The sequence below is a fragment of the Octopus bimaculoides genome, chromosome 3 (genome assembly GCF_001194135.2).
Source record: "Octopus bimaculoides isolate UCB-OBI-ISO-001 chromosome 3, ASM119413v2, whole genome shotgun sequence".
Classification (NCBI taxonomy): Eukaryota; Metazoa; Mollusca; class Cephalopoda; order Octopoda; family Octopodidae; genus Octopus; species Octopus bimaculoides.
The window spans coordinates 46,875,634-46,895,654 of record NC_068983.1 but is presented as its reverse complement, the minus strand read 5'-3'; the positions used below and the strand labels follow the sequence as shown (position 1 = coordinate 46,895,654).

At 36.6% G+C, this 20,021-nt stretch overlaps 1 protein-coding gene across 1 annotated transcript in view; it reads right to left on the bottom strand.

The window, feature by feature from the left end:
* Window positions 1-230: 230 nt before the first annotated feature.
* LOC106875605 (telomerase protein component 1) overlaps window positions 231-20,021 on the bottom strand; it is a 214,501-nt gene continuing 194,710 nt past the window's right edge. The window contains exons 52-60 of the mRNA XM_052966744.1: window positions 19,395-19,516; window positions 18,008-18,225; window positions 16,343-16,409; window positions 14,153-14,280; window positions 10,462-10,620; window positions 6,899-7,004; window positions 5,587-5,784; window positions 2,161-2,265; window positions 231-1,183 (exon numbers count right to left, since the gene is read on the bottom strand). Coding sequence (XP_052822704.1) covers window positions 1,055-1,183; window positions 2,161-2,265; window positions 5,587-5,784; window positions 6,899-7,004; window positions 10,462-10,620; window positions 14,153-14,280; window positions 16,343-16,409; window positions 18,008-18,225; window positions 19,395-19,516 — 1,232 coding nt within the window. The 3' untranslated portion in view covers window positions 231-1,054. The remainder of the gene's footprint in view (window positions 1,184-2,160; window positions 2,266-5,586; window positions 5,785-6,898; window positions 7,005-10,461; window positions 10,621-14,152; window positions 14,281-16,342; window positions 16,410-18,007; window positions 18,226-19,394; window positions 19,517-20,021) is intronic.

Genomic DNA, 20,021 nt, shown 5'->3' with positions numbered 1-20,021 from the left:
AAATAAATAAATAATTAAATAAAAAACCAGTACTGGACTAGTACTTATTTTATTGACTCCTCAAAAGGCAAAATCAACACCGGTGGAATTTGAACTCAGAACGTAGCAACGGGCAAAATAGTGCTGAGCATTTCGTCCCGTGTGCTAACAATTCTGCCAGCTCACCACCTACAACAACAATAATAACAATAATAATAATAATAATAATAATAAAATAAATAAATAAATAATTAAATAAAAAACCAGTACTGGACTAGTACTTATTTTATTGACTCCTCAAAAGGCAAAATTGATTCTGTGAGGATTTGAAATCTGAGTATTAAGAGATGGCTGTTTTTTTTACTTTTTGTTTTTATTCAGAAAAAAGAAAAAAAAATTCTAAGGAAAAGTGATTAATAAGGGAGGTACAAAAATGCAATGTTTAAGGAAAAGTAAAAAGAAGTATTAATGATAATGGTATAAAGAGTCATTACTACTGAAGGCCCAAGGCCTGAAAATTTGGGAGAGGTTGATTCCATCAACCCCAGTGTTCAACTGGTACTTATTTTATCGACCATGAACGGCTGAAAGGCAAAATCAACCTCAGCAGAATTTGAATAATAACAATAATAATCATAATGCTAGCAACAGTAGTTTCTAATTTAGATACAAGGCCAGCAATTTTGAAGGGCAGTAGTAGTTTTCTGGTATTTTATTTTACCCACCCTAGAAGTATGATATGAAAGACAAAATTGGACTCAGTGGTATTTGAACTCAGAATATATACAGCTGGAACAAATACCACAAAGATTTTTCTTTCATACTCCAACGATTCTGCCAGCAATTGTTTCTAATATAGGCACAAGGCCTGAAGTCTGAGAGGAACGGTTTAGTAGATTCCGTTCATTGCAGTACTACATTTGTACTTTGTTTTACTAGTCCTGAATTAAAAAACGAAAAAGCTAAGATGACCTTGGCAATACTTGGGATAATATTTATTTTGTCTTGTTTGTTTTTTTTTGTTTTTTTTTTAAGGCATTTCTATTTAGAAATTAAATTTATAAAAAAAAAACATTTAAAACTTTAATGTTAGAAAGTAGATTTTGCCGAGTTGGTCTCCAACAACGATATGAATATCTCCGGTCTGTGTCCGTTGGCAGAAAGTCATATTGGTTACAGGTGCTAAGCAGTAAAACTGAGCAATCTGAAATTAAAAAATAAATAGAAATATAATTAAAAGTTATGTAATTGACTCAGATATGGTGTATTTTAACTTTTTTTTTTGGTGGGAGGTGTGTCAGAAGTGGGGGAGGAAGGGCCTATGAGCTTCATATACCCCATCAATTCCTACTTGATGTGGTGAGAGTGTCATAGGTGCTGTTTAGTTTGAATGACAGAAATGGGAATGAAATGACAATGCAGGAAAGATAGGGCGACCCACCCTCAACCAGTACCTACAATCCAATGTGATTCTTGCAATAGGCTGTTTAGGGCAAGAATCGGGCTTATTGGGTTTATTAGCCATCAGAAAGCCCATGATCCCCAAATATAGAAATAACGATTATTTTTTTTTTGGGGGGGGGGGGGGAATAGTGAATCGTGAAGCACATAAAGTTATAAGCAATAAGCATGTAAATATTGTTCTGAAAAACACTTTTGAATAAAGATTGGCAAAGGTTTATTATTTAAATTATTTATTTTATAGGCACAGGTGTGGCTGTTTGATAAGAATTGTATACCCAACCACACAGTTCTGGATTCAGTTCCACTGTGTGGCATATTGGGCAAGTGTCTTCAATATAGCCTTGAGCCAACCAAAGCCTTAGGGGTGGATTTGATAGATGGAAACTAAAAGAAGCCTGTCATATGTATGTGTGTGTATGTGAGTTTTTGGTGTCTATGTTTGTACCCCCCATCCCCACATAACAGCTTGACAATCAGTGTTGGTTCAACCACATCCCTGTAACTTAACAGTTCAAAAAAAGAGACAGATAAATAAGATGGTACCCCAGCATGGTCATAGGTGATTGACTGAAACAAGTAAACAACAAAAGATACCTTGATGTGCTTCAAGATACACTTAACCAAAAACAAATTATTTCACATTTTCTCGAAGGTTTATAAATTCTTATGATGTCAACAATAACAACAATATTGCAAAAAAAAAAAAAATCACTTTACCTGTTCCATATCCATCTTCCACATACGCAGTACATTGTCAGCACTTGCTGTCACGATAATCTCATCAATGACCAGTATACAAGTGATTGCAACATTTCGTTGAACCTACAAAATGAATGTTATTTCTAGTCAGAAAAATATAACATTTTAAACAACAACAAAACTGAAGAGTAAAAAGAAAATATAAACAAAAATGCAATCAAATTTACTGAATAACATTATTAACAATATGTCATTAAATAGAATACCGAAATACTCTCTTGGCTAATCACTGGCAGCTTAATTTGAAATGTACACTACTTTCCACATGAGTTTCATTGCCTAGATCTATGGAACAATCCTATGCAGACAACTGTTTTCTACTTTAGTTCCAGGTTAATCAATGCCTTGTGAGAGGATTTCATAGACGGAAACTGTATGGAAGCCTGTCAAATATATATGTGTGTCTTTGACTCTGTTCTTGTCACTATCCATCACATGACAACCAGTGTTTGTTTGTCTGTTTGTTTATGTCTCTGTAACTTAGCAGCTTGACAAAAGAGACAGATAAAATAAGTATGAATCTTAGAAACAAAAAACTAAGTACTGGACTTGATTTGTTCAGCTAAACCATTCAAGGCAGTGCTCCAGCATAGCCACAGTTCAAAGACAGAAACAAGTAAAAAATAAATGATAAAAGGTATTAAGATGAGGAAATATTGAAATATCTGTTGCCAAAATATACAGATTTGCACAAGTATTCAAAACATACTATCAGTAAAAGACATAAATTTAAAGAGAAAACTCCTTCGAAAATTTTATTTATGTTATCTACATTACTTTTGTCTAGGAAAAAGAATACAATTTAGGAATAATTTAATACATTTTGCTGACATAGGTAATAACATTTTTGAATATTGTCTAACATAATGTACATATTATATTCCTGAAGGTAAAAGTAACAATTTTGGCAATTTCTCCAATACGAATTTCATTTAAAAAAAAACAAACAAAATATGTACATTTTTATGATGACATTTTTCTACCAAGAGGGAAAAAAGTAATAATAATAATAATATTTATTATTATCATATTTTTTCTTCTTCTTTCAATTTTCATTCCATGTCTTGCCGAATGTCATCCTGACATTATTATTATTATTATTATATTCAAATTCTGCTAAGGTTGACTTTGCCTTTCATCCTTTCAGGGTCAATAAATTAAGTACCAGCTGAGTACTGGAGTCAATCTAATTGACTGGCTCCCGCCCCCAAGAATTCTGGACATTGTGCCTAGAGTAGAAAAAATTATTATTAGTATTAGTATTATTATTTTTTAAGGCTGTGAGCTGGCAGAATCGTTAGCACACTGGAAGAAGTGCTTAGTGATATTTCACTCATCGCTATGTTCTGAGCTCAAATTCCACTGAGGTTGACTTTGCTCTTCAATCCTTTCAGGGACAATAAATTAAGTCCCTCTCACAAATTTCAGGCCTTAGCTGGCAGAATCATTAGCACACCAGACAAAATTCTTAACAGCATTTCGTTCGTCTTTACATTCTGAGTTCAAATTCCACCAAGGTCAACTTTGCCTTTCGTCCTTCAGGGGTCAATAAATTAAATACCAGTGGTACACTAGGGTCGATGTTATTGACTAGTCCCCTCCCTGCAAATTTTAGGCCTTCTGCTTTAAGTAGAAAATATCATTACTAATATTATCATTATTATTACCATTATTATTGGTGGCACATAAAAAGCACCCACTACACTCTCGGATCAGATTGGAGTCTGGTGTAGCCATCTGGTTCACCAGTCCTCAGTCAAATCGTCCAACCATGCTAGCATGGAAAACGGACGTTAAATGATGATGATGATTATTATTATTATTATTATAAGGATTTATTTTCGTAATGAGATAAAAAAACCCAAGGCTTTGTACATTATAGAATATTTAGAAATAGAACATAAATGTTCTATAATTTACACAGCCTTGTTTTTTTTTATCTCATTATGAAAAGTAAATTCTTATATTCACACGCTGATATATGACCTATGTTGGACCCCTTATTCGCATAATCACCGAACCTGGAGCTTAACTGTGGTCTACCCATAGCACTTACTCAGCATTACCTGAAACTTCTGGGTCTAATTGACACCACTATCACTCATAACCTATATTATTATTATTAATAATATTATTCTTTCAATTTTGTTTCCATTTCTTGCTGAGTGTCTTCCTGAAATTATTATTATTATTATTATCATTATTATTATTATTTCCCTTGATATCATTCATCTTATTCAAACATTGACAGCTTATTTCTGAAAACATGAATATTGTTTATTTCTATTCCGGGGGTTTGTGAGCAACACAACCAAATTAGTGTTAGCTACATTGAAGACAAGATATGCTATGTTCCAATAAAGTTTATTGTGGCATTTAAGAGGAGTGTTTTTCTCTTTTTTTTTTTTTTTTTTTTTTTTTTTTTTTTTTTTATATTTTTGCTATAAAAAATACTAAAGAAATATTAATAGAAACAGCAAATCATTCCAATGTTCTCTCGGGGTTTACAAAGTAAAAATCATGAAAGAATCTGTGAGCCATAGAAAATCATAAAAATCAGTGCTTAATGCTAAACTCGCAAGAGTTAAACAGATGATAAATTGATTTCTAACATGGGAAATATTTCTCAGAAGAAACAGAGCAAAGGCTGTAGCTCTATTAGCTTGGAAGTATTGTTGCAGGGAGAATTAGAGTCCTGCTCAAAAAGAAAATTGAATTCCTAGCAATGATACATTTGTAAACATATGTTTAATAAAAAGCAAAAAGGTTCCTTCTTCTTCTTATTATTATTATTATTTGTAACGTGGCAAGCAGGTAGAATTGTTAGAACATCGGGTAAAATGCTTAGTGGTGTTTCGCCTGCCGTTACGTTCTGAGTTCAAATTCTGCCGAGGTCAACTTTGCCTTTCATCCTTTTGGGGGGTCGATAAATTAAGTACCAGTGAAATCCTGGGGTTGATGTGATTGATTAGTCCCCTTCCCCAAAACTTCAGGCTTTATGTCTATAATAGAAAGGATTATTATTATTGGTACCAATGCTACCAATTATGATCATCCTGTCTTTTTTTCTTTTCACCTACATCATTAACACTACCCATTATATCTTTTCTTATTTAAAAGCAGTGGGTATGATTTGAAGGAGATTTGGTCACTATTTTTAGCAGGATGAGTGACCACATTTATAGGCTTATCCACCTTATCATTATCTATCTATTTCTTTCTTTCTCTCTTTCCTTTTATCCCTATCTCGTTTTCTCTCATTGGTTTTAATATGCAATATGATGTAAAAGATATCTGAAGAAAAAATTAAAGAAGAAAAGACAACATGAAAATAAACAAATACTCTGAAATAAAGGCAAATATTTGTTTTCTAGTTTTTATTACCGTTAATGTTGTGATGTTCTTCCTTTTATCTTTATCATCATCATATTTGAAACTGTTATCTTGCCAATGAACTTGACCAGAACTGTCCCCAATGAAAGTGAGCTTCTCTGTCACAAAAACAGCAGTCAGAAGTGTTTCAGGAGTAAGTAGCCAGTCTGTTTCTATTGTATGCTCTAGCATTATAGAAGTTTCACCGTTCTGAAAAATATAAACACACATCATCATCATCATCATCATCTTTTAATGTCTGTTTTCCATGCTGGCATGGTTTGAACTGTTTGACAGGAGCTGACAAGACATACAATTGACAAGACAGACTATAGACAAGACAGAGTATTGACTAGGCAGGGTATTGACAAGGCAGAGTGTTGACAAGACAGAGTATTGACAAAACAGACTACTGACAAAGCAGAGTTTTAACAAGACAGAATATTGACAAGACAGGGTATTGAAAAAACAGTATTAACAAGACAGTGTTGACAAGACAGGGTATTGACAAAACAGACTACTGACAAAGCAGAGTATTGATAAGACAGAATGTTGACGAGACAGGATGTTGACAAGACAGAGTATTAACAAGACAGAGTGTTGACAAAACAGGGCATTGACAAGATGGAGTATTGTCAAGACAATATTGACAAGACAGAACATTGACAATTCAGAGTATTGACAAGACAGTGTTGACAAGGCAGGGTATTGACAAGATAGGGTATTGACAAGACAGAGTATCGCCCTTTCTGTCACCAACCCCACCGGTTTCCATGCAAGGTAATATTTCTCCACAGCTGAACATGCTTTCACAAAAGAGTGGAATCAATTTTGGTTGAAGGTGATGGGTTTATCATCCCTAGCATGGCAAAATAAGAACTAGTACTCTGTTAGTTATGATGATGAGGTTTCCAGTTGATTCGATCAATGGAACAGCTATCTCATGAAATTAAGGAGTAAGTGGCTGACCACTTCTCAGACATAAGTACCGTTAATGTAATTCTTAGGGAGATTCAGCATGAAATGGAATGTAACAAAGCTGGCCCTTTGAAATATAGGTACAATTTATTTCTGACAGCTGAGTGGACTGAAGCAACATGAAATAGTGCCTTGCTCAAGGACACAAAGCACTGCTGGGAATTGAAATCATGACCTTATGATAATAAGTCAAATATCCTAACCACCAAGCCACGTGCCTTCACATGGAAAAATGACAGACATTAAGACAATGATGATGATTGTTATTATTACATTAAAAACAAAAGCAAAAGCAAGAAAAAAGTGGGGAGAGAAAAACAAGAGATCATAAAAACATAGACCTTACCTTATTAGTTGCTTCCCATACGAGAAAATTTCGGTCATCAGTTATACTAATTATCAGTATTTTGTCCTTTAGTTTGACTGAAGAGAATTTCACAACATTTTCTTCACTGGAAAATTGTGAATAAAATTCAATACATTGAATAAATAGAATGTCTGAGTTACAATATTGGATTTTTGAATTTATTATATTAAATTTCTAAAGTTATCTTTTCCATGTTTTTTAGCACTATACATCTATATGAGATACTTTCTCTCAACAAATACTGCAGTTTAGCAGGCTTTCAACAATGTATGTTTTAAGTATGATATACAGGTTGCTTTCTTGAATTAGTACTGCTTCTGTCACTGATAATGAAATTTTATTCAGCTTACCAACTAATTGCATTACAAGTGATTTGTGAATCACTATTTCTCTATATCATCATCATCATCATCATCGTTTAACGTCCGCTTTCCATGCTAGCATGGGTTGGACGATTTGACTGAGGACTGGCAAGCCAGAATGCTGCACCAGACTCCAATCTGATCTGGCAGAGTTTCTACAACTGGATGCCCTTCCTAATGCCAACCACTCCGAGAGTGTAGTGGGTGCTTTTACATGCCACTGGCACGAGGGCCAGTCACACGGTACTGGCAACGGCCACGCTCAAAAAGGTGTTTTTTACGTGCCACCTACACGGGAGCCTGTCCAGTGGTACTGGCAACGACCTCGCTCAAATGATTTTCTAACGTGCACCAGCACAAGTGCCAGAAGGCGATGCTGGTAATGATCACGCTCAAATGGTGCTATTTACGGGCCACTAGCATGGAAGCCAGACAGCTGCTCTGGCAATGAACACGCTCGGACAGTGCTGTTAGTGCTCTGTTGAGGCTAAATTTGTTTAAGCATGCAGTTGCTAGTGGATACTTGTTGCAGATGACACTCAAAGAAGATAATGTGTTGGTTTATTAAAACCTCACCCTTTCACACTGCCTCAAACTTTCCATCACTTTTTTCAATTTTGCCATTTTTCATTTTTAGCTTTTCGTTTCTCCATTGCTATTGTCACTTTATTTTTTGCCTGTTCATTTCTCCCTTCATTTCTCCTATCACGTTCAGAAGTGCCTCAACTCATACCCATACTAACTTCTCTTAGTATAGCATCCCCTGCTTCTTTCTAACACTACACTTTACTCTCACCTTTCCAACCTGTCCTACTAATAGTGTTACCTTGTTGTCTCTCTGTACTAGCTAGAAGAAGAAGAAATTTAGATTTAGCAATTTCACTGTTGCTGCTGTTGGATGCTTTTCACCTGTTGCAGATACACTTCTCTGCTTTTTAGCACTCTACAAATACTAGGCTGAGGAAAAAGTTTGTATGCCGTGTTAAAATAATGATTTTTTTATGCAAGAATTTATTCAAAATTAACAACAACTATTCTTCAAAATAAAGACAATCATTTTCCATGACCTCCTGCCAATGATCTGCAAGCTTTCGGATTTGGTCAAAGTACCAATCCTTCAGCTTTGAATCGAAAAATTCTCGACAGGCTTCTTCAGCTTCATCAAATGACTCAAATTGATGACCTTTCATAAAATGCTGCATTGATCAGAAGAGACAGTAGTCAGATGGACCATAGTCAGAAGGCAGCGAGCTGGCAGAATCGTTAGCATGCAGGGCGAAATGCTTAGTGGTATTTCATCTACCGTTACGTTCTGAGTTCAAATTCCGCCGAGGTCGACTTTGCCTCTCGTCCTTTCAGGGTCGATAAATTAAGTACCAGTTATGCACTGGGGTCGATGCAATTGACTTAATCCTTTTGTCCGTCCTTGTTTGTCTCCTCTGTGTTTAGCCCCTTGTGGGCAATAAAGAAATAAGATGGAGCAATGTCTGAACTACAAGCTGGGTGCAGCAGAACTTCCACGCCATCCAATTCTTCAATCTTGTTGCTGGTCTTTCTGGCGGTATGTGGCTTTGCATTGTCTTGTTGAAACAGAGCATGTTTTTGATGAACACATCTTGGGTACTTTTTAACAGTGAGTCACCATTAAACATGACATGAACTGAATGAACACACACATCAGGAAAATATATAAAAAAGCTTTATTTTAATACAGCACACAAACTTTTTCCTCAACCTAATATGTGAAAAGCTTCCTTAAGATGAATACTACAATTCTGTGGCTTTCTCCAGTATATCCACATTAAGCAACATATACAGAATGCTATTCTGAACCAATACCATTTCCGTTGCTAATAACATAATCTTACCTATCTGGCCAGCTGAGTAAAATCTGCAACACCAGTGATTCATTAATCACTGTTTTTCTACTTCAGTAGAGGCTACATTTGTCTAAGCATACAGTTGCTAGAAGATACCTACTATTGATGATTCTCATAAAGGCAGAAATACATATTTAGCAATTCCATCACTGCTACTAGATATTTTTTTGTCTGCTACTCATTTCTGTGTTTTATATCACTATATGAAATACTTTCGCGAGATGAATACTGCAGTTTCAAGGCTTTCAACAGTATATTCATGCTTTGTAAGATATACAAGATGTTATTTTGAATTAATACAGCTTCCATTGCTAATAATGAACATTAATCTAGCCTGCCAGTTAAATGTGACCACCAGTGTCTTGTTAATCACTGCTTTTCTACAACAGTAGAGACTAAATTTTTCCTGGCATGCAGTCCTAGTGGATGTTGGCTATTGATGATGCTCAAAAATGTAGAAATGCATATTTAGCAATCTCACTGCTGCCACTGGACATTGTTCATCTGCTACTCATACATTTTTGTGTTTTTTATCACTATATCATCATCATCATCATTTAATGTCTGCTTTCCATGCTGCCTTGGGTTGGATGGTTTGACAGGAACTGTCATAAGTTTTGAAAAAATGATATTTGTACTCAGAGCCAGAGCTGGTTTCAGCTGGGTTGGTAACGAAATGGTTAATCATGTTCTGTGGACACAAATATGTATCCTGAGGCCTGCTGGCAACTTGCAAACCTTTTGGCAAATAGAACAAGGTGAGGACTTAGTTTGCTTGAGTTCTTGTGAATCATTTACTATGTGTTTTTTTGAGTGGATGGCAAGGCCTGCTTTGCTTTGTGCCACGAAACCACAATAACAAATAAGGTTTCCATATATATATCTGTGTGGGAGATCGGTTGTGTTTGCCTCTACCATTGCCTGACAATTGGTGCAGGTTTATGTCAAGAGACCAATAGAATAAGCATCAGATTTATAAAAAAAATACATGGTAGATGGAAACTATGTGGAAGGCCAATGCATATATATGTGTGTGTCTTTGAGTTTGTGTTGTGTTTGTCTCCCCCACCACTTGACAGTTATTGATGGTTTGTTTATGTCCCCCATAACTTAGTAGGTTCAACAGAATAAGCACCAGACTTTAAAATAATATACTGGAGTTGATTTGTTCAATTAAATCCTTCAAGGAAGTGCCCCAGCATAGCCACAGTCCAATGAATAAAACAAATAAAAGACAGAAGATAATAACAGTTCACAAATTTTTTAAAAAATAAAAGGAAAAGATTCCCCATCAACTTACCCATCATCTTTTTCGATAGCTTCAGTGCTCAATGTATAAAGTGTTAGTGTAGTTTTCCGTGTGTAAGAAATCAGTACATCCAGCATCGTTTGGCGCTCAGTTGTTGGCCAAGATTCTAAGCCAACAACCGGTGTGTCTAATGTATACTCTTTCATTTTCCTAAATGGAAAGATTAAGAATTTATTTGTTATTAATGGATGAAGCACTATTATGGTATTCATCTCGAGAAAGCATCATCATCATCTTCATCGTTAATGTCTGCCTTCCACGCTGGCATGGGTTGGACGATTTGACAGGAGCCTGCACCAGACTTGGGTCTGTTTTGGTAGGGTTTTTACAGCTGGATGTCCTTCCTAACACCAACTGCCCAGCAAAGTGGACTGAATGCTTTTTATGTGACACAAGCACAGGCGGGGTCAGTTTTAGCAAGGTTTTTACAGCTGGATGCCCTTCCAAATGCCAACCACTTTACAGTGCAGACTGGATATTTTTTTTTTTATGTGGTATCAGCATCGGCAGGGTCACTAAGTAACTTGCAAGACACAAATCCTTTGAGAAGGGCGGGGCCATTGGAGGAGGTGACCTTGTGACCGATTATGAAAAGATATAGTGAGACAGAGAGACAGAGATCTTGAGATAAATACCAGAGTTTAAAAGACTTTCAATAGTATGCTTTAAGTATGATGTATAGATCTCTAGATTTTGTACACATACACAGGTACAGGAGTGGCTGTGTGGTAAGAGGTTTGCTCTCCAACCACATGGTTCCGGGTTCAGTCCCAATGTGTGGCACCTTGGACAAGTGTCTTCTACTATAGCCTCAGGCCGACCAAAGCCCTGTGAGTGGATTTAGTAGATGGAAACTGAAAGAAGCCTGTTGTATGTGTGTATATTTGTCCCCCAAACATTGCTTGACAACCGATGTTGATGTGTTTACGTCTCTGTGACTTAGCAGTTCAGCAAACAAGACTGATACAATAAGTACTAGGCTTACAATGAATAAGTCCTGGGGCTGATTTGTTTGGCCAAGGGCGGTGCTCCAGCATGGCCACAGTCAAATGACTGAAACAAGTAAAAGAGTAAAAGAACACACATACATACACTCAACTACAACAATCAGTCGGTATTTTACCAAGTTGAACAGTTTCCCCTGGAGTGGGATGGGTTGTTGTGGGGGGATGGGACACCCTGCTGTGCATTTCCAAAGACAGATGACAATAACGATGATGATAATTAGGGTGATGGACGATGATGGCAATGACAATCACAAGGACAATGATGACGATGATGATGATGACAATAATCATAATAATGATGTTGATGAAATGACAATAAAAATAATGATCATCATCATCATCATTACGATGGTGATGACGATGACACAGATGACAGTGATGTAAAGCTTTTCTTTCTTTCCGTTCAGCTGTTTTTTGATCCATTATCTTAATCTATTATGATTGTCATTTTGGCATCAACAAAGATTAAGTCAAGCTTTCATGAACTGGATTAGAACTCAGAAACTATACTAGGGTATGACTTCTCGATGCCCTCCTGCTGTTTTTGAAATGCTATCTTTAGTGAGGATTAAACCCAAGATCTTCAGGTGATCCTATTTCCCTGTACTGTGATGCCTACTGCTTGGCCATGAATACCACTGAAAGAACCTGTAGTGAGGATCTATGTCAGGGGTTCTCAACAATTTTTTTTATCTATGGACCCCTTTAATTACTATTTTATCCTGGTGAACCTCCATCACTATTTGATGTTTAAAAACTAATTTTATAGAAACTTCTTTCAAAATTTCCTATTTTGTTTTCCACACATTATCTTGTGTAGGTTGAATTATATAAAACGTTAGAGAAAGGAACCCAGCTGTTGCTTATTTCTTTATTGCCCACAAGGGGCTAAACATAGAGGGGACAGACAATCGGATTAAGTCGATTACATCGACCCCAGTGCGTAACTGGGACTTAATTTATCGACCCCGAAAGGATGAAAGGCAAAGTCAACCTCGGCGGAATTTGAACTCAGAGAACATAATGGCAGACGAAATACCGCTAGGCATTTTGCCTGGCGTGCTAACATTTCTGCCAGCTTGCAGCCTTATGGAACCCAGCTGTTTCTTGCAATACATAAATCATCATCATCATCATCATCGTTTAACGTCTGCTTTCCATGCTAGCATGGGTTGGACGATTAGACTGAGGACTGGTGAAACCAGATGGCTACACCAGGCTCCAATCTGATGTGGCAGAGTTTCTACAGGTGGATGCCCTTCCTAACGCCAACCACTCCGAGAGTGTAGTGGGTGCTTTTATGTGCCACCGGCACGAAGGCCAGTCAGGCAGTACTGGCAACGGTCATGCTCAAAATGGTGTATTTTACGTGCCACCTGCACAGGAGCCAGTCCAGTGGTACTGGCAACGATCTCGCTCGAAAGTCCTTAAAAGTCTTAAAAACTAAACAAGAACATCAACCGCCGAGAGGCAGAATCGAACCTTGTCAAGCATGGTTTCACGTTGCTACAGCTCTGTGTCTATACCCACAAGACCACTGAGGCAAAGCATAATTTTTTCAGGGGCCCTTAAAATACTATTGTAGACAATTTACTATTTTGTTGCGCTGAGCCCCAAAGACCTTATATGGACCCCGGTCGAGAACTCCTGATCTATGTGAATCTGGGTTTTCTTCCTCCTATTCTCTGTTTTGTGGTTTGCAGTATTTGATTTCAACTTCAACAACAATCATATCTCCTTGCTCATCATCACATTGAGCTTTTCTCTACAGCAACCAAATCAACCCTAATTGCCCTCTGAAGTCTTATTAAAAAACAGAAAAGGCCGCATCAGATAATGCAGTCCTTGATAAACAATGCATGAAAATAAGACAAGATGGTCATAGTTAGAAGACTTTTGACCATAGATGTTCTCATTGAAGACTGATCAGAATGTGTGTGTGCATGTGTTGGAGTGTGTATGATGCTGTGCATGTGTGTTGGTGTGCGTGTGTTTGTGTGTGAGATGCAATAAAAACATCAGCAGCAGAGTTAAGCTGCCATCACCATAACTATTATCCTTCCCATTAACCTTCAATAAATGTAACTGTCATAATCATCGTTATCGCCTTTATTGCTGTAATTATTATTATTATTATTATTATTATTATTATTATTATTATTATCATTACTATTATTATTATCACCTTTCACTACATTTCTAGCTCTGTCATCACTCCCCACCACCACCACTACCACCACCACTCTCACACTAGTTATCTTCCTCCCCACCCCCAACCCAATCTGTCTCATGCATGTCATCAATTTCTCAACAAATTTATCTCCTCCACTTCCTTTTCCTTCTCATCATCGTATCATTATTGTCATCATCATCACCATAATCAGCACCACCACCAACATCATCACCACCACCACCACCATCACCATCATTATTAACCCATTCCATTATAGCATGTGTGCTTTGCTTGAACATCCAACATTTTTCCTAAACATTGACATTTATCATCATCATCATCATCATCGTCATCATCATCATCATTATTATTATTATCATTTTGATGAAATGGAGAATAAGAAGAAAAAAATAAAAATCCAAAGAAGGTGAGGGAGCGAAATCAAAGGCAAATAATAAACGAAAACAAAAAAAAACGAATAAATGAAAAAATAATTCTTTACTTGACAGTGTACGTCGCTCTCTGTGGAACTATTTGCCAAACTACGATGGTTCTGTTGTCTGTACCCGTAGCAAACATGGTGCCTTTGACATCATAAAAACACATACAATTGATGGAAGACTCACTCAGCTGAAATCAATAAAAAGCAACAAAATTAAACTTGAATATTATGTTATTGACAGCAACCCAATCTTCAATGTCAAAATAGAATTCAGGACACAGAAACCATAAAATAAAACATTCCCATTTTGGAAGGAAGGTGGTGGGTTTACGTTTAATCTTGTTTTTTTTTTTTTGGTGGGGGGGGGTCTCCCTTTCCTCCACCCACTCTCACCCCCACCTTGTTCTCAGAATAATTTTTCTTGAAAATATTTTTTATCAATTTCTTTCCTCGTAAATGCTTGGCAAGCAGAGCTGAAGACAGGTTCCAGGCTCTTGTTTTGTGTGATATTTTGCGTGGTTTGTAAACAGGAAAGACAATCCAACTTAACTAAAAAATAAACAAAAAATTAAAAAAACTGATTCCCAACCATGTCATTTCAGGTTCACTCTCATTATGTGGCACCTTGGGCAAGTGTATTCTATTATATCATCAAAGCATTATAAGTACATTTGGTACATGGAAACTGAAAGAAGCCTCTTGCATGCTTGATTTGAATCCATAATGCATAAGGATCCAGCGAGCACATTTATTTCATGGTTTGAGTTTAACCGCCCATTTTAGCGTGTAAGAAGTCTTGTTATGGGTCTCCTCTCTGTGTATAATTCTTTATACACTCCCATATATATATATATTTATATATAGAGAGAGAGAAAGAGGGGGAAAGAGAGAGAAAAAGATAGATAAATATACATATGCATATATATATATATATCATCATCATCATCGTTTAACAGCTGCCTTCCATGCTAGCATGGGTGGGACAGTTTCACAAGAGTTGGCCAGGCAGAAGCCTGCACCAGACCTCTGTGACTGTTTTGGCAGGATTTCTACAGCTGGATGCCCTTCCTAACACCAACCACTCAGCAGAGTGAACTTAGTGCTTTTTACATGGCACAAGCACAGGCGAGGTCAGTTTTGGCAAGGTTTTTACAGCTGGATGCCCTTCCTAACACCAACCACTTTATAGTGTGGACTGGGTGCTTTTAAGTGGTACCTACACTGACAGGGTCACCAAGTACTTGCAAGACCAAAAAAAAAAAACTTTCAAGAGGGGAGGAGGCATTGGAGGAGGTGATCTTGTGTTGGATGATGAGAGGTTATAGTGAAACAGAAACAGGTGTCTTGCTGTAGAGGAAGCACAAGGTTACCTGGCCAGAGAGAGATCAGGAATGAAGACAGAAACAGGTGTGCTACCACAAAGAAAATACATGGTTAGCCAACCATCACCAGTAAATCATAAATCCAAAAGAGAAACACACTCTAAGTTATTGAGCAGTAGAGTAATTAGATAAAGGTGGTTGTGGCTGGTCTATGGGATTACCCTGGGTTTCACATCCAAGCGCTTTATAGACATGAAACCCAGGGTAGCCCCATAGACTGACCATAGCCATCTTTATCCATATATATATATATATATATATATATATATATATATATATATATACACACACACACACACACACATATATATATATAAATTATAAACGTAAAATTAAAATTTAATTTTAATTTTACCTTTTTAATTTATTCTTTCACCTCGGCCACTATCTGGCATATACAGGTGCTTGCAATTATCAAGTATTACCTCTAAAATTTGCTTTACCTATATATATATATACATATATATATATTGGCTAGGTACAGGCATGGCTGTGTGGTAAGAAGCTTGCTTGCTTCCCAACCACACGTTTCTGGGTTCAGTCCCACGCCATGGCACCGTTTGCAAGTGCCTTCTACTATTGCTCCAGGTCAACTAGGGCCTTGTGAGTGAATTTGGCAGAAGGAAACTGAAAGAAGCCATGGCATGGGCACAGGAGCTTTTTATGTGGCACCAAGGTATTTTACCTATCGCCTATCCACTGCATCAATCAATCAATCAATCACACTATTGGTTTATTGATAAACAGCACCAGGTTAATATGAACTTATTAATTATTCCATAAAGCACACAGTTATATGTAAGTACTAAAGAGAAAAGAAAAGAAAGAAAGAAGAAAATAGAAAGCAGCACTTCAGCTGTTTGCTCACCTTAAGAGTTGTGATGCACTTTGGGCGAGTCAAATTGGAAGCATTCCAAAATTTCACAGTTCCATCCCTGAAATGGCATAAAGGAAAATTTAATAGAGCACATGTATTTGAGAAATCCAAGAACAAACTAATTTAAGTTAATACAGAAGAATGTTGTTGTTGTTCTACTCAAAGTCAGTTCTAATTGAGTATTCTAATAATTACATTTATACACACACACACATATAATAAGATGGGAAAATAGAGAGGCAATTGATAAATTATTATTCCTTAATTAAAAAATTGACAAATAAATAATAATTTGCTAATTACTTCTCTATTTTCTCATCTTATTATTATAATAAACAAATATATATAAACCATAGTTTATATAAATTACCTTGCAGTTGAGTGTTAATGTTCAACATTCTTTGTATAGGTAACTAACCAGTACTTTCATAGGATTTTGTGATCCCTGAATGGGGTTTGTAATCTTTATTTACACTTATATATATATATATATATATACGAAGAGAGAGAGAGTGTGTGTGTGTGTGTTGTATATGTTTAATTTGAAGCTTACTGTATTCAGACACTCAGAGGAAGAAAAGGCAAAGGAACAAGTTGTTTATAACAGATAAGGTAAAAATTTTGGAAGATTCTGATGAAGAATTAACAAATGTGCGCAGAGGATGACTTGGTGGCAATTGAAAAGGAAAAGTTTCAAGGGGACAGCAATTATAAGGACATAACTGTTGATCAAACCAATAATAATGGTTTGATCACTTATTGTTGGGGTTGGTTGTGTGGCTAAGAAGCTTGTTTCATTCACAATCATGTGGTTTGGGGTTCAGTCCCACTGCATGGCTAAGTGTCTTCTACTATAGTCTCAGGTCAACCAAAATCTCATAAGTGAATTTGGTAGACAGAAACTGAAGGAAATCCATTGTATAATTACATACACGCACACACACATATATCACTTTGTTGACCAAATGTTGTTAAATACCACTGGTCACAATGCACTTCTTCACATAGTAGTAGATTCGAAGGCAAGCAGACTGACATCATCCCTTGAACAGAACCCAGTCTGTTGCAGGGATATTTATTAACAGCTGACAGTTATTTATTGTGTGTGTGTTTATGTGTAACTTTTGTCTTGATATCATTTGATGGTTATAAATGAGCAACAGCATCATAGAAGCAATGTTGTTCATTTCCAGTTTTCTGAGAAAAACGTATCTCATTATGGGAAAATAACTTCCATGTTTGGAGACAAGTGAGGGTTGCCATAGAAAATCTGCCTCAACAAATTCCCTCCAATCCACATAAGCATAGAAAAGTGAATGTCAAAATAATGATGAACAATGATGATGTACACTTTTATGTGGGGTTTCAATCTAAAGCTCAAGTACAGAGACTGATTATCTCCCCATGCTTGGGGCTCATAGTGTTAATACATTACTACACTATCAACACCACATTTCAGTTAAAGCCTCATGCCAAAAAAATGTATTTTTTAATTTACCTTTAGCACACTTTGGCACATCATGGTGGGGTATGAGTTTTCTCCCTTGTAGTTACATGTGCATTGTGTAGCAATGAGAGGGGAGAAAACTTGTACAGCAACATGACGCATCTAATGCATGCTAAAGGTCAATATGGAATTCATTGGTTAAGACTTACCTGCTAGATGTGATGACCGTATCGGTAATAGGGGAATAAATGATTCCAGTTATTGGTCCATCGTGGTCATTATCATCCGTGACTTTATCAGAACCAGAAGGAACTGACCAAATGCGGAGAGAACCATCTTTTGAACAAGAACATATTACACCTTTATTGGTACAAGACACACCTAGAACCTGGTCAGAGTGACCTTTAAGACAGAAGTTTTCTTTGAGCTGTGAAAGAAAGCAAAATGTTATAATCAGACATATATATAAATTATGATTTTGGTTAGACATAGTGATAATAATAGTTTCAAATTTTTCCACAAGGGCAGCAGTTTTGAAAAAGGGATGAGTCGATTGCATCGACCCCAGTGTTCAACTGGTACTTAATTTAACGACCCTGAAAGGATGAAAGGCAAAGTTGAACTCGGCAGAATTTGAACTCAGACATTTTTTATGACACATTATATGTAACAACAATTTAACATTAAACTTGCAATGTATGTACATATGTATGCATATATGTATGTATGTATGCATGCATGTATGTATTAATGTATGTATGGACAGAGGGCGTTATCAGATATGAAAGAGAAGAACTGTGAAATGGAAAATAAAGAATCTGTCAGTATATGGAATGTATTTGGAATGGCAGAGATTGCCTACTGTCCAAGATGACAGGATGAGAGTCTATTGAATAAGCAGGAGACAAAATGGCAGGGCTGAGATAAGTGTTTCATTAGTTTGAAGGCATGAATACAAAAGCTTCATGTAGACCTTGTCAATTCAATGAGAAACCTCTGAAGTACCTTTTAACCTTTCGACATGGATAAAGCAGAATGCTAATTGAGAGTATTGGATTGACAGAATTATTATAGCATCAGACAGGATGCCTTGTGGTGGTAGCTATAATCCTTTGTATTTTGAGTTCTTCAGTGGCAGATTTAATTTGGTAGACTTAATAGGCTTTAATAATTGCTGCATCACTGAGAAAAATCGTAAATGGCCGTAGGGAGAAAAATGCTTTAGTAAGAAATTGCAGAAATGTCTTTCTTGAACTTGAGAGGCTGCCATTACAATATATGTATGTATGATACCTTACTCGCTCATGAGTGACTGCTGGATCTGCTGTACCGTGTGGTACTGCCATAGACATTCTTTTTAATACTACCACCAAATGCTAGCTCTTTGTTGATTGATTCATTCCAAGCTATGTATTGATTGGAATAACAACAAATTACTAACCTGCAAACAAGCAAATAAAATACATTCCTTCTTAATTAACACAACTGTAGTTAATTAAAGATTACAATGCTAATTAAAAATGCATTACAACAGACATACAAATGAAAATAAAACGAAACAAATGCTGCTACACAAAGGAATGGATGTCCACTTACAGTTAAAGGCTCCCATATGTTCACAAGACCATCATCACTACATGTTGCCAAGGTAACAGATCTCTCCCTTTTCAAACTGGTAGTTTTCTTTTTAGTTACAACATTTGCCCATGTTTTTCGTGCTGATCAAAATGGAATTGATTCCCGAATACAAAAAGGACCAATTACAAAATAAAATATATATATGTATATACAAAGAAAGAAAGAGAGAGAGCGAGAGAGACAGATATATAGACATATATATATACATACATACCTACATATACAAATATATATTGTTGTTGGCATTCCGTCGCTTACGACGTCGAGGGTTCCAGTTGATCCGATCAACGGAACAGCCTGCTCATGAAATTAACGTGCAAGTGACTGAGCACTCCACAGACACGTGTACCCTTAATGTAGTTCTCAGGAATATTCAGCGTGACACAGTGTGACAAGGCTGACCTTTTGAATTACAGGCACAACAGAAACAGGAAGTAAGAGTGAGAGAAAGTTGTGGTGAAAGAGTACAGCAGGGTTCGCCACCACCTCCTGCCGGAGCCTCATGGAGCTTTAGGTGTTTTTGCTCAATAAACACTCACAACGCCTGGTCTGGGAATCGAAACCGCGATCCTATGACCGTGAGTC